The sequence below is a fragment of the Vombatus ursinus genome, unplaced genomic scaffold (assembly GCF_900497805.2).
Source record: "Vombatus ursinus unplaced genomic scaffold, bare-nosed wombat genome assembly UNPS02014812.1, whole genome shotgun sequence".
Taxonomy (NCBI): domain Eukaryota; kingdom Metazoa; phylum Chordata; class Mammalia; order Diprotodontia; family Vombatidae; genus Vombatus; species Vombatus ursinus.
This window is the reverse complement of record NW_020954590.1, coordinates 52,729,646-52,741,781: the sequence shown is the minus strand read 5'-3', so window position 1 is coordinate 52,741,781 and position 12,136 is coordinate 52,729,646. Positions and strand designations below refer to the sequence as shown.

Genomic DNA, 12,136 nt, shown 5'->3' with positions numbered 1-12,136 from the left:
ACTTTTTGTGAGGATCAGATGAGATAATATTTATAAAGTGCTTAGCGCAGTGCCTGGCATATATTATTTGCTTAATAAATGTTCATCTCTTTCCTTCCTTCCTTCTTTTCTTCCTTCCTTCCTTCTTTCTTTCCTTCCTTCCTCCCTTCCTTTCCTTCTTTCTTTCTGACATGTGCTGGCATATGCCTAGAAAAGCACTGGATAAGAAGACAGGAGACCTGGATTAGATATAACCTAGGCTCTGTGATCTCAGATAAGTATTTCCTTTCTCTGAATCTCACTTTCCTGATCTGTAAGATAAAACAGTTGGACAAGATGGTCTCAAAGGTCTTTTTTTAACTCCTATAAATCTATAAGCATTAGCACAAATCATAAAATAAACCTGTCAACCAGACTCACTCCTGGCATAGCTTGATTACAAATTTCTACTGGTCTTCCAAACTCAAAATCCCAAAGGTCCTTACTTCTAAAAACCTATTAAAAATTAATTCTTTCCTTCCTTCCTCCTCCCTCTGTCTCCATCCTCCCTGTAGCTGCAGCTCCCTTTTTCTACTCCAAGCAAGACCAGGCCAACAAAACTGAAGTTACGGAGGTGGAATTATGATATTGTGGCAGTTCACATTATAGTTTGGTCTAATAAACTGATGTTATTCCTATCTTCTACAATCAAAGAAAATCTAGAATCACTGTACTTATTAATGATCTCTTTAAATTATCTTTTTTCTTGGGAAAGATCAAATATTCAGTAAATAATCTCATACAGAAAGTTGGGGAAACTAAGTTGGGATGTAAGGAAATCCCTTTGTTTCTCTCAAAAAATATTATTTAAGACTTAAAGTCTGCTCTAAACTGAGACTATGCCAGCATAAGAGAAGCTTCATTAGGTCTCTCTCATTATTTATTGATTTTTAGGGTATAGAAAGGAGTATAATCTAGAAAAATCAATCCAAAGTATTATGCAGTCCTAGAAATGGTATTTTGCCAATTTGTTTAAATAAACATGGTCTCTGCACTCAAGAAGCTTATAGTTACAGACATCATTGATACATAAACCTAATACAAGGGGAGAAATAGTGAATAAGAATAAAAATAAAGTAAATGACAAATAAATGAAAACTGTATTCAAACAAATGGGTACAGATGATGAAGGAGTGCTAGTATGTGTCTAGAAGAGCAATGAACTAGAAGACAGGAGAAAGGAAGTCATGAGCATTTCCTATTTAAACAGAGGGATGGCAACTTTGCTGTTTCTTTCCCAGGTAGCTTTCATAGAAAATAATTGACCAAAGCACCAACAAAAGAAAAGGAGGAGAATAAGAGAGTGTGGCAAATAGAAAGCACAGGGAAGAGAAATGTGTTACTAAGACTCTGCACTATATTAAATTTTCAAAAATACTTAAGAAAACAAATCAGGTCGAAATCTGAATAAGAATTTTTTAAAAAAACAACATTTTTACATATCATTTGTTTAAGTCTTCCTTTTTAAAGGCGATGAGTTGAACCCATTATATCACTCTCAAAACACCTAAACTAATTTGTCAGTTGCTTTGTACTTGTGATTTTTTTTCCCCTGTGAGCTAGTGGAAACATGTTCCACCCTTTCCTAAATATGGCTCACCTGTAAAACATTGATTAAGTAAAATATTATTTTTGGAATCAGATACAAGTCTCAACTAAACCCAAATTGTTAAGCTTGAGGCCAACTGCACAATAATTTTATCACTCAACCTAGCCTCCTCTAGGCCTGGCACAACCTGAAAGAAAATAACCAAGGGAATGGGTTCATTCTTGACCCCCACCCCCAGGCTGTCTTCAACTCAGAAGGAAACCTGTGGGTCTTTGAGCAAAACTGGAGCTCTCCCTAGGTCTTCCTTGAAGCTATTTGGAAATTCCCTGGTGGGAAGGAATACAAACACTCAATCACTATCCCTTATGCTTACCCCACCTAACTTCCCTATTTTTGTCTACTCTCCCTGCCCCATCAACACCTGGATTCCAGGGAAGTCTCCTGGCCCCAGAGCCAGAGGTGGAATATAAAGATGACTATATGCCCTGCTTGCAATTCAATAGTATTAAATTTTGTTGATTTCTAGAAAATGAATCATGAACAGATAGTTAATAATTATGAATTTATAGTATAAATATAAGCAAGCTTTTTAAAGAAAGACAAATCAGCAAGGAAAGGGCATTTGGAGAACTGATCTTAATGCAACAGATGTAAAAATATTTCAAAAATGCATCCAAATTGGGAAAATGTGAGGAAGAATTTCCCTGAGTAATCAATCAACAAGCATTTATTAATTGCTACCATGTACCAGACATTGTGAAAGTGACAGGAATACAAAGATGAAGAGTAAAACAACCCTGCCCTCAAAAAGCTTATGCGTTAACTAGAGGAGATAATATACACATACATAGGCATATACAAAATAGATAAAAGATGATTTGGAGGGTGGAAGGGAACACTAGCTCTTGGGTTGTTCAGGAAAGGCCTACCTTTATACCTACCTTCTTTAGAACGGGACCGATAAATAGTTATGTGACCAAACACTGTTTCAGTTCCTGGGTTAATATATCTCAGAATAGCACGAAATAAGTATTGGTTCGATTTCTCCACATTCAATGTTAACATCACTTCATTCTGTAAAACGAAAGTTAATAAACAGACAAGAACTAATAAATAGTCCATAAAATACGGACTAGACAATGGGTTAGAGCCCCATTAGCCAAACACCGATTTTGTTTTATGAGTTACACACACGCCCAACACGCACACCCTCAATGAACAAGCAAGCGGGCAGTCGAGTGGACAGCGACACTCAAGTGTAGAAGGTGAAGACGGAAGGATGACCAGCCTAGCAACAGATTAAAATCACTTACAATTAGAGTCAGGGCCAGCAACTGAGATCCTCCCCTTTAATTGTTTTGTAACCAGGCTGACATAGTGCAACACTAGGTGACCTAGCTTAAAGGAAGCCATGATGACAGGGACAACCACCTCTGCCTGGGAAAGCGAGAAAGAAGGAAAAGAAAGAGAGGAAGGCTCCTGCAGGGAGATGGTGTAAGGTGGAGTATGGAGTATGGAGTATGGATGAACGCAGAGGATGGGTGAATCCCTCAGGATTCAAATTCCTAACGTTTTCAGGCTTCAGAATCGACACTAACACAGACCGAATCCCCTCCAGACCTTAGCAGACAGTTTCATGAGTTGCCGTGGCCCAAAATATAATTCATCACCTAGAGACCAACACTCTGGTAATGAACATATCTGAGAGGTTGGTGCTTGGATGGCAGATTCAGTTTGTTAATGGGAAGATTCCAACCCTTTCCAGATTGGCAGGATTTTTCAGAGCCTTTTGGCATAACTTTTGAGAACCCAGGGTCACCCCTTTCTGAAGATGAAGTATCTGAGTAGGACTTTCATTCATTTAACTGCAAAAAGACAATTATCCTTTTCTTCCATCAAAGGTACCTATGGATACCAACCACCTGATGGGAAATACAATATATTGTTTCAGTGCTGCAGGTGCTCAGACAATGGACCCTTTAAGCTTACAGAGAGCCCTGCCAAGCTTTTTAATCCTCAAGGAATAGCCTAAACAAACTATAGAACTTGAACCAAAACTCCAGGTCCCAACATGTCACAGGAAGGATGCACCAACCCCTAAGGAGGCATGTGGCCCCTGGGACAATGAGGATAATTATCTTGGGTCACCTGGAGAAAAAAGTATGCCTTTGAATAAGATCATTGATACTGAATGGAAAAGCAATACAAACACATGTGTTTATGTTGTTGTTGTTGTTGAATCATTTCAGTCATGTCTGACTCTCTGTGTCCCCATTTGGAGTTTTCTTGGCAAAGATACTGGAATGGTTTGCCACTCGGGGAGCACTGGGACAATAGAAGGGGCATAGTGAGGGAGGCAGGTGAGCTCTAAGACAGATAGCATATTTCAGAATTTTGCTTCCATCCAGTATTTATATAGTAGTTTAAGTTTTGCAGAGTGCTTTACAAATATTGTCTCAACCCTATGAAGTGGGAACTATTATTTATCCCCATTTTATAGATGAGAAAACTGAGGCAGATCAGCACACTGCAAATCATAGAATACCACAACCTCAGAAAGAGAGGAAGGGAGGAAAGGAAATAAGCATTTATATAGCACCTACTGTATACCAGGCACTGTGCTAAGCATTTTACAAATATTTGTTAAATAATATTTGTTAAATTAACATTTGCAAATTTGTAAAATTTATTTTTAAAAACATGTAAAATTTAAATTTGTAAAATTAAAACCCAATTGTAAAATGCGTAAAAACAATTCTCATTTGATTCTCATGACAACTCTGCAAGGTAGGTGTCATTATTATTCCCATTTTATGGTTAGGAAAACTGAGGCAAACAGAGATTAAGTGATTTACCAGTCACACAAGCTAGTAAGTGTCTGAGGCTGGATTTGAACTCAGAGCTTCCTGATTCCAGGCCCATCACTCTATTCACCGTGGCACTTGAGAAAAATAGGGGGAAATTTTTCTGAAAGGGATACAAAATGCAATGGAGAGATGAAAGTTGTGGTAAGTAGGCTGCAGTATATTAGCAACAATGACTTGCCCACAAAAGTTGGGGTAAAAAAATGCTAAGGACATGTGTGAACAGGTGGGGAGACAGGACAGTCATGTTGTGAGAGCCCAGGGCAGTAGGTGGACAGCCCAAGCACTACACTGGCGTCCACAGAATACCGAAAGAACCAGAGGAAAGCACCCAGCAGGCAGGGCAGAGCCTTCCTGAAGATTAACACAAGGACGGCATCAAGAATTGCACAGGATAAGATGGGGATCACTTTGTTCTGCACCAGTGATCTGCTGTTGTTCAGTCACGTCTGACTCTCCATGACCCCATTTGGGGTTTTCTTAGCATTTCCTCCTCCAGCTCATTTTACAGATGAGGAAACTGAGGTAAACAATGTGAAGTGACTTGCCCAGTGTCACACAGCTAGTACATATCAGAGATCAGATTTGAACTGAGGTCTCCCTGACTCTAGGCCTGATATCCTATTCGCTGCACCACCTAGCTGCCCCATACCAATAATGACAGTAACCAAATCAAAGAGACCATGAATCCTTCAAAGAAACAAGCTATCTGTAGCATTTATGCAAGTACTATTAGAGATCTGAATTCCTCAAAGATCCCTGCAGCTGGGTGGCAGAGTAGATAGGGTTCTGGACCTGGAGTTGGGAAGACCTGAGTTCAAATTTGGCTTCAAGTATTTACTAGCTGTAGGACCCTGGGCAAATCCCCTAACATTTGTCTGCCTCCGTTTCCTTTGAAATTAGGATAATAATAACATCTATTTCCCAAGGCTGTTGGGAGGATAAAATGAGGATAACATTTGTATAATTGCTTTTCAGACTTTAAAAAGCACCATAAATGCCAGCTTTGATGATGATGATGAAAGGGCTTTAGTCTGAAGTTGTTGGTCTAATCTAAGTGAGAAACCTTATCAGTCTTTCTTTAACTATCAATTCCCAGTGTCCTGCAATGAAATCTTTTTACATCATTCTTCTAGAGGGTCTAAGTGAAAGTTCAGCCTTTTGACTGAGTCCAAGTTTTACAAAATAAATACTAAAAAACAAACAAACAAACAAACAAAACAAAACAAATCCTTTTATTAAGGGGATTTATTCTGTGGAGTTTGGATTCAGTCAAAAGACCACACTTGAGGACCTAGAGGGCCACATGTGGCCTCGAGGCCACAGGTTCCCCACTCCAGACCAATTTCTAAAAGGAGAGGTCTCATTAGGCTCCCCAAAATTAAGGTAACGATCAGACTAAGAGGAGTCCCATGATTAATTCAATTAATTGAGTTCACCTTTTGACTAGGTAGAAAGGCGAGTCCTTGAAGGGAGTACTTAAATAGGGATTGAATGGCTTCAGGACCAAGATTCTCCAGGGTGGCGTGAAAAGGAAGTTAATATTATTCTGTTTGATGAATCAAACACCATTACCTAAGTTTGGTACTCCTGCTTCACTTCGATTATGGAATTGTGTCTTCAAACTTTATAGATTGTAGCCAGAAAAGGGTTTGGGCAGAGAAATTTTCAAAGACAAGACTAGTTTCTGTCCCTTTAAATTTTCATTCTCTCTGTCTCTGTCTCTTTCTTTCTTCCTCTCTTTGTCTCTGTATCTCTCTGTCTCTGTCTCTCCTCTCTGTCTCTGTCTCTCTCTCTCTCGATGTGCCTAGGACACAGAATATTTTAAATTTTAATTTTTTCTTCCTCACTGTGTGTCTCATTAAGGAGTTCCAGTAGTATTCCTGGGCTTGATGTAGTCAACACAATGGCATCCACAAAGAGGAAGCCCCTGGAGAGCCTTAGCATCTTATGTGAATCCCTTTTCTATTGACTCCATACAGGCACAGTTTTTTGCCTTGATGTTGGTACAAAGAGGATCATTGAATAAGGTTATCTCTGTGATTTCCCATCAGGCTGCATGCCTCTTGGTATTCTCCATCATTCCTCCTAAACTGGGTACCTTCTTTTCCTCTCTCCCCCATTCAGCTTCCTTTTATGTGTGGTCTTCCTGATTAAAATATAAGCCTCTTGAGGGCAAACACTATCTTTTTGCTTGTATTTGTATTCCCAGTGCCATTAAACATGTATACTGTATTCCCAGTAGCACTTAAAATATGCTTGTTGACTGAATGACTGTATTTGTCAAGGAATCTTGAATGAGCTTAACATATGAATGGGAGACACCACATTAGAGGTAATCCATGAAAATCAGCTTAGAAAATGCTAGAAACAAACCACGAACAAATGTTCTCTTGCTCATCCCAATACAAAATTAAGAGTGAGATGGCAAATGCAAACTATGGAGAAGAATTCAGAAAAAAAAAGTGATGAAGATATCTGACGATGGTGCTAATTATATGAGGTGGTCAGTAAAACTGATTGAGAACTCAAACAAAAAAGAGGGATCAGAGTCAGAAAGAAAACGATGGAGAAGATAAAAGTAGGTGAGATATTGGGAGGAACTTCATTTTGGTGGTAGCAGCTGAAAACCAGGAAACGTTGAGAGTCTGAGTCAGTGATTTCTAGTAGAGGCTTGATGGCCCATATGAAATGGCAAACAGATCATGGGAATCACTGAGACCATCATGAGCATAAGCATCACCAACGTTATCAATGTGATGTTATTTTAATGGAGGAGAAAATCATTTCAAAAACATAAATAGGAAAATGAAATCATTAAAGAATCATAGCTAGTTGGAGATAGAAAAAATGGGAATTATGGGTTTTTTTAATTAAAAAGCATCTTCCACTTGAGTTCAGCAAGAGCAACAACAACAATAACAACAACAACACACACACACACACACACACAACCATTATGACACTGAAATAATGTCATTTCTCCCTTTTCATTATGAAGGCTTGATAGAGACTGGATTAGAAAAAGACAAGAAGGGATTATCCAGTCAGCCAACTAGCCTTCAGGCTAAACAGAAGGTCAGGTTATTCAATATTTTTCAATAATGTCCCCCAAACTGGGCATACAATGATGTCATAAGTATCCAAAGTGCTGAATCTTTTTATTACTAGTCAAAATCAAATAGGAAACATAATTTAAATAAGAAAGAGAGAAAAGAGATCAAGAAACCAGAGATTTTCCTTCTAGCATGACATTTTCTTATTTTCTTAGCTATTATGTATTATAAATTTAAAATTCTGAGAATGAGAAAAATGGAAGAATGGAAAAAATAAATGAGAACAGAATTAAAGAGAATGAAATATTATCACAGGGATAATGTAACTTTACCCCTAATACTCCACAGTAACTTACAATTTCTATTCCCCAGAATCTTCAACAAAATAGCTAAGTCTGAAAAACATTTCTGAAGAAGCAAATATAATCTTCAATATTTAAATAGGGTGCTCATAAATACAGAGTGATCAGTAAATTGGTATTTCCCCCAGTTGTCCCTCTTTCCTATTTTTCCTGGGCTACAGTAACTTGATTCATTCCAGTGATGGTATTTTGTTTTTTTTTTTTTCAGTCTCTTGACTCTCAAAAGACTTTCCAAAGAGAGCACCCTTTCTTTAGTCCCTCCTCTTCTGACTTTACTGGTGACCAATAAAGGTCAATTGTATTGTGAAATCATCACACACATAGTTATTTGTTGATTAATACACAATTTAAACATTCTCTTTGGTGTCTCCTGCTCTTTTGAACTGGAAGACAGAATAATGTCTATGGAAGCTTACCTCTACTAAACAGTCAGTAGTAGTGCTCTGGGTGCTGAATTAAGAGGCTAATTAACAATACAGTAATAATTATTATAAGAGATATTTCCAGGGCACTTGAAGGTTTGTAAAGCATTCTACATATATTATCTCATCTCATCTTCATTGTCACTGATGAAGTTGGCTCTTTCATCAAGCTACTTGTTGTCAATGGGCATACCTGTACCGGGGTCATTTGTGCATAGCCTCGCCAGCTGAAATCACGAAACTCCGAAGGATTGAAGCCAAATCGAACCTGTCTTCCATTAGGTGTCATGCCATCTTCAATTTCAAACTTCATGTGATGTAAATCAGGGAAATAATAATTGTCCTCTGGCCTTTGAAAAATCAAAAATAAATATGGATGCAGCTAATTAGGCTCTTAGAAAGATTGGATATCCTGTTCCTCATCAGTTATAGCACAAGTTGTCTTATTCCCACCCCTGTTCTTTTATCCCAATGGCCATGGCTAAGAAACCTTGCATGGAATTATATACAGTCCCATCAAAGGGAAGAAGAGAAATAGTTCTCTTTCTTTCTTCTTTATATACTATTGCTTTATTTTTACATAAGCATATAAATATAAGCTTTTGGGTATTATGCCTCAGGCATCCGATATACCTAGAATAGATTACGTTCCTCTTTATGCATCGGTAGATGGTTTCCAGGGCTGCTGGGGCCCTCCAAATGTATCACGTGATGGCCAACTCTCTGATGCTGAGCTTAGCTAGCCTGGTCCTGGGACTATAGACATTCAGTCTATCAGTAGCTTTATAGACCACCACCATCAATAATAACTCTATTCAGGTTGCTAGGGCCTAGTAGAGATTGAATTCCATTGGCATACCCTCCAAAGACCATAGCCACCTCTATCCTATGATGTGGCATCAGAATTAGTCTGTAGTGGAAACCTGAGGAACCGCAACAGGGATATTGTTTTTGCCTGGGCTATAGGCATATCTTTCCTTTAATGTATCCTAAGTTGTTATCAATAATCAAGTAATTTGAGATTAGTTTGTTTTCCATTAAAGATATGACCTATCAGATTAATAAATTACATAACAGGTTTGTTTTCTCACCATTCTCCTTCCTGAAATTTACACTGAAAATGTTTTTATCCAGATTCTTTGTTACTTTGATTGTATGTCACTTTGTTATATGATAAAATTGACTGGTGCCAAACACAGTTTCAGAGGTGAGTAAAGCGAGCATATTTTAAAGTCCCATTTTATGTAATACTATTTAAAACAAAATTAAAATTTAATGCAATGAAACTGACAGACTGAAAAAAAGTGCAAAATTTGTGTACTTTTTTGTTCTAATGGTTGCTTTGTTATACTATGTATATCACCAAAGTTTAAGTGGTAAAAAAAAGTAATCTTTCTGTAGCATGATGCATGTGTGGGTGGGTGTGTGTTTGTGTGTGGGTGGGTGTGTTTTCTTAAGCTTAGTGGAATTATTCTTGCTCACATACCATTAATGCATTAAATTGACCAGCAGGGATTTCCAATTATAAATGCCTGTTAAAAAAGACCTGGCAGGGTTTTCTTTTCTTTTTGTTTTTGTTTTTTTCTTTCAAAATTATTTTCATGGGGCAGCTAGGTGGCACAGTGGATAGAGCACTGGCCCTGGATTCAGGAGGATCTGAGTTCAAATCGGACCTCAGACATATAACACTTACTAGCTGTGTGACCTTGGGCAAGTCACTTAATCCCATTGCCTAGCCAAAATAAAACAAAACAAAAATTATTTTCCTGAAGAGTTGACATCACAGTCAGGGACTTATTACAATGTGGTGGTTCTCCATGCCAATAGTAGTTAACTCGAAATCTTTTTTTTTTTTTTTAGGCAATTGGAGTTAAGTGACTTGCCCAGGGTCACACAACTAGTAAGTGTCAAGCGTTTGGTCTGAGGCTGGATTTGAACTCAGGTCCTCCTGACTTCAGGGCTGGTGCTCTATCCAATGCGCCACCTAGCTGCCCCCATTTGAAATTTTTGTAACTTTTAACTCATACCACAGGAATGTTAAAGAAAGTATGCAACTTACTGAATATTCTGCATTTTGTGCAATTTCAGCGCATGAAGAACAATGAAAACTGGCAGCATTTATATAGCACTTTAGGTCTGCAAAGAGCTTTACAAGTATTAGTCCATTTCATACTCACAACAGCCCTGGGAGATAGGTACTGTTATTATCCCCATTTTACAGATGAGGAACTTGAGGCCAGCAGAATGACTTTCACAGTTACTAAATTCCTAAAGCCAAATTTGAACTTAGGTCTCCAGGGACCATCTTTTGCCACTTTTTGTATCCCCAGCACTTAGCACAGTGCCAGGCACATTTTGTTGTTCAGTCGTTCAGTTGTATCTGCCCTGATGTCATAGTCCTCTTCAAGAATGAAGGACAAACCACAATCAGTTGTGCCCAACTCTTCATGACCCTGTAGCCCATAATGTCCATGGGGTTTTCTTGGCAAAGACACTAGAATAACTTGCTATTTCTTTCTCCAGTGGATTAAAGCAAACAGAGGTCAAGTGATATGCCCAGGGTCACACAGCCATTGTCTGAAGCTGAATTTGAATTCAGATCTTCCTGATTCCAAGCCCGGTGTTCTGTCTACTGAGTCATCTAGCTGCCTCACTTGGCACACAGTAGGTACTTACTGAGTCATTATTGACTGGGGTAACTGACTAATGTTACAGGGATTTTAAAGAAGATAAGCAACAGAATAATCTTCCTACCCAGCGCCACTGAAGAATTATTCGTTTTAACTCTCAAGAGTGGAGGAGATCATTTCCATGAACATTTTCAAAGCTTTTATGTCCACCAGGATAAAGGGATGTCAGGAATGCCAATGCTCCAAGCTTGTGGACCGCCCCCCCCCCCCGTTATCGCCCTTAGGCCTTTGATACCGTTTGTGCATAGAGCATTAGGGCTGTAAGGGACCATATGGTCCAAGCTCCGCTTTTTACAGATGAGGAAACTGCAGCCCAGACAGGTAAAATCACTTGTCTGAGTCACACAAGCAGGTAGATAATTGACCGGGCTGAAACTCAAACAATGGGGCTCTCAGTCCCTCCTCCACAGATCACTCTGCAAAGCACCTCAACAAGGCTACTTTTTCACTGGGCTAGCTGCTGAAGTAGTGAGTGGCCTGTGGGACATCAAAGGGTGTAAGGTCAGCCCTGGGGTGCCTCTGAACGTAATTTATCTCCACTTCTAAATCTTCCTAGGCTAAAATTATGATGCCAATATTTTAGGGGCAGAAGAAGGAAAAACAGCTCGGGAGGTGAGAGAACTTCAGTTCAAATGTCACCTCTGAACGCTTACTGGGAGACCATGGGCAAGTCACTGAAACACTCTGGGCCTCAGTTTCCCCATGTGTAAAATGAAAAGATTGATGAGATGGCCACTAATGTTTCTTCCTGTTCTAAATTGATGCTCCTATGATTATTTGGTCATTTCTACACTCCTTTGACTTGCTGATGAAGTTGGTCTGGGTTAATTGGAGGGAAACGAGTTTGAGGTGGAGAAGCTCTCAAAGTTTCCAAGATGGTCTTCAAGCATCAATTTACAATGTGTTCCCATGTAAACTCAGAGCAGTTTCTCATTCTGCCTCCATTTTAGACCAGAAAGAGCACAGGTTCAAACCCCAGCTCTGCTACTTCCTATCCCCATGACCTTGGACAAGTCACCTAACCAATTTAGATCTGTGTTTCCTCATTTAAAAAGAACTTCTGATTTAGATTATTTCTCATCTAGATTATTTCTAATTTCTAACTCATTTCCCTCTTAGCTGCTACAATACTGTGAACATTAACAGAAATCATGAAATAAGCCTTAGAGGCAAAC

The 12,136-nt window shown here is 38.8% G+C and overlaps 1 protein-coding gene across 1 annotated transcript in view; it reads right to left on the bottom strand.

Annotated features, from left to right (window-relative positions):
• LOC114053893 (laminin subunit alpha-3-like) overlaps positions 1–12,136 on the bottom strand; it is a 325,673-nt gene that overhangs the window by 162,844 nt on the left and 150,693 nt on the right. The window contains exons 21-22 of the mRNA XM_027877010.1: positions 8,465–8,621; positions 2,509–2,641 (exon numbers count right to left, since the gene is read on the bottom strand). Of these exons, the coding sequence (XP_027732811.1) occupies positions 2,509–2,641; positions 8,465–8,621 (290 nt within the window). The remainder of the gene's footprint in view (positions 1–2,508; positions 2,642–8,464; positions 8,622–12,136) is intronic.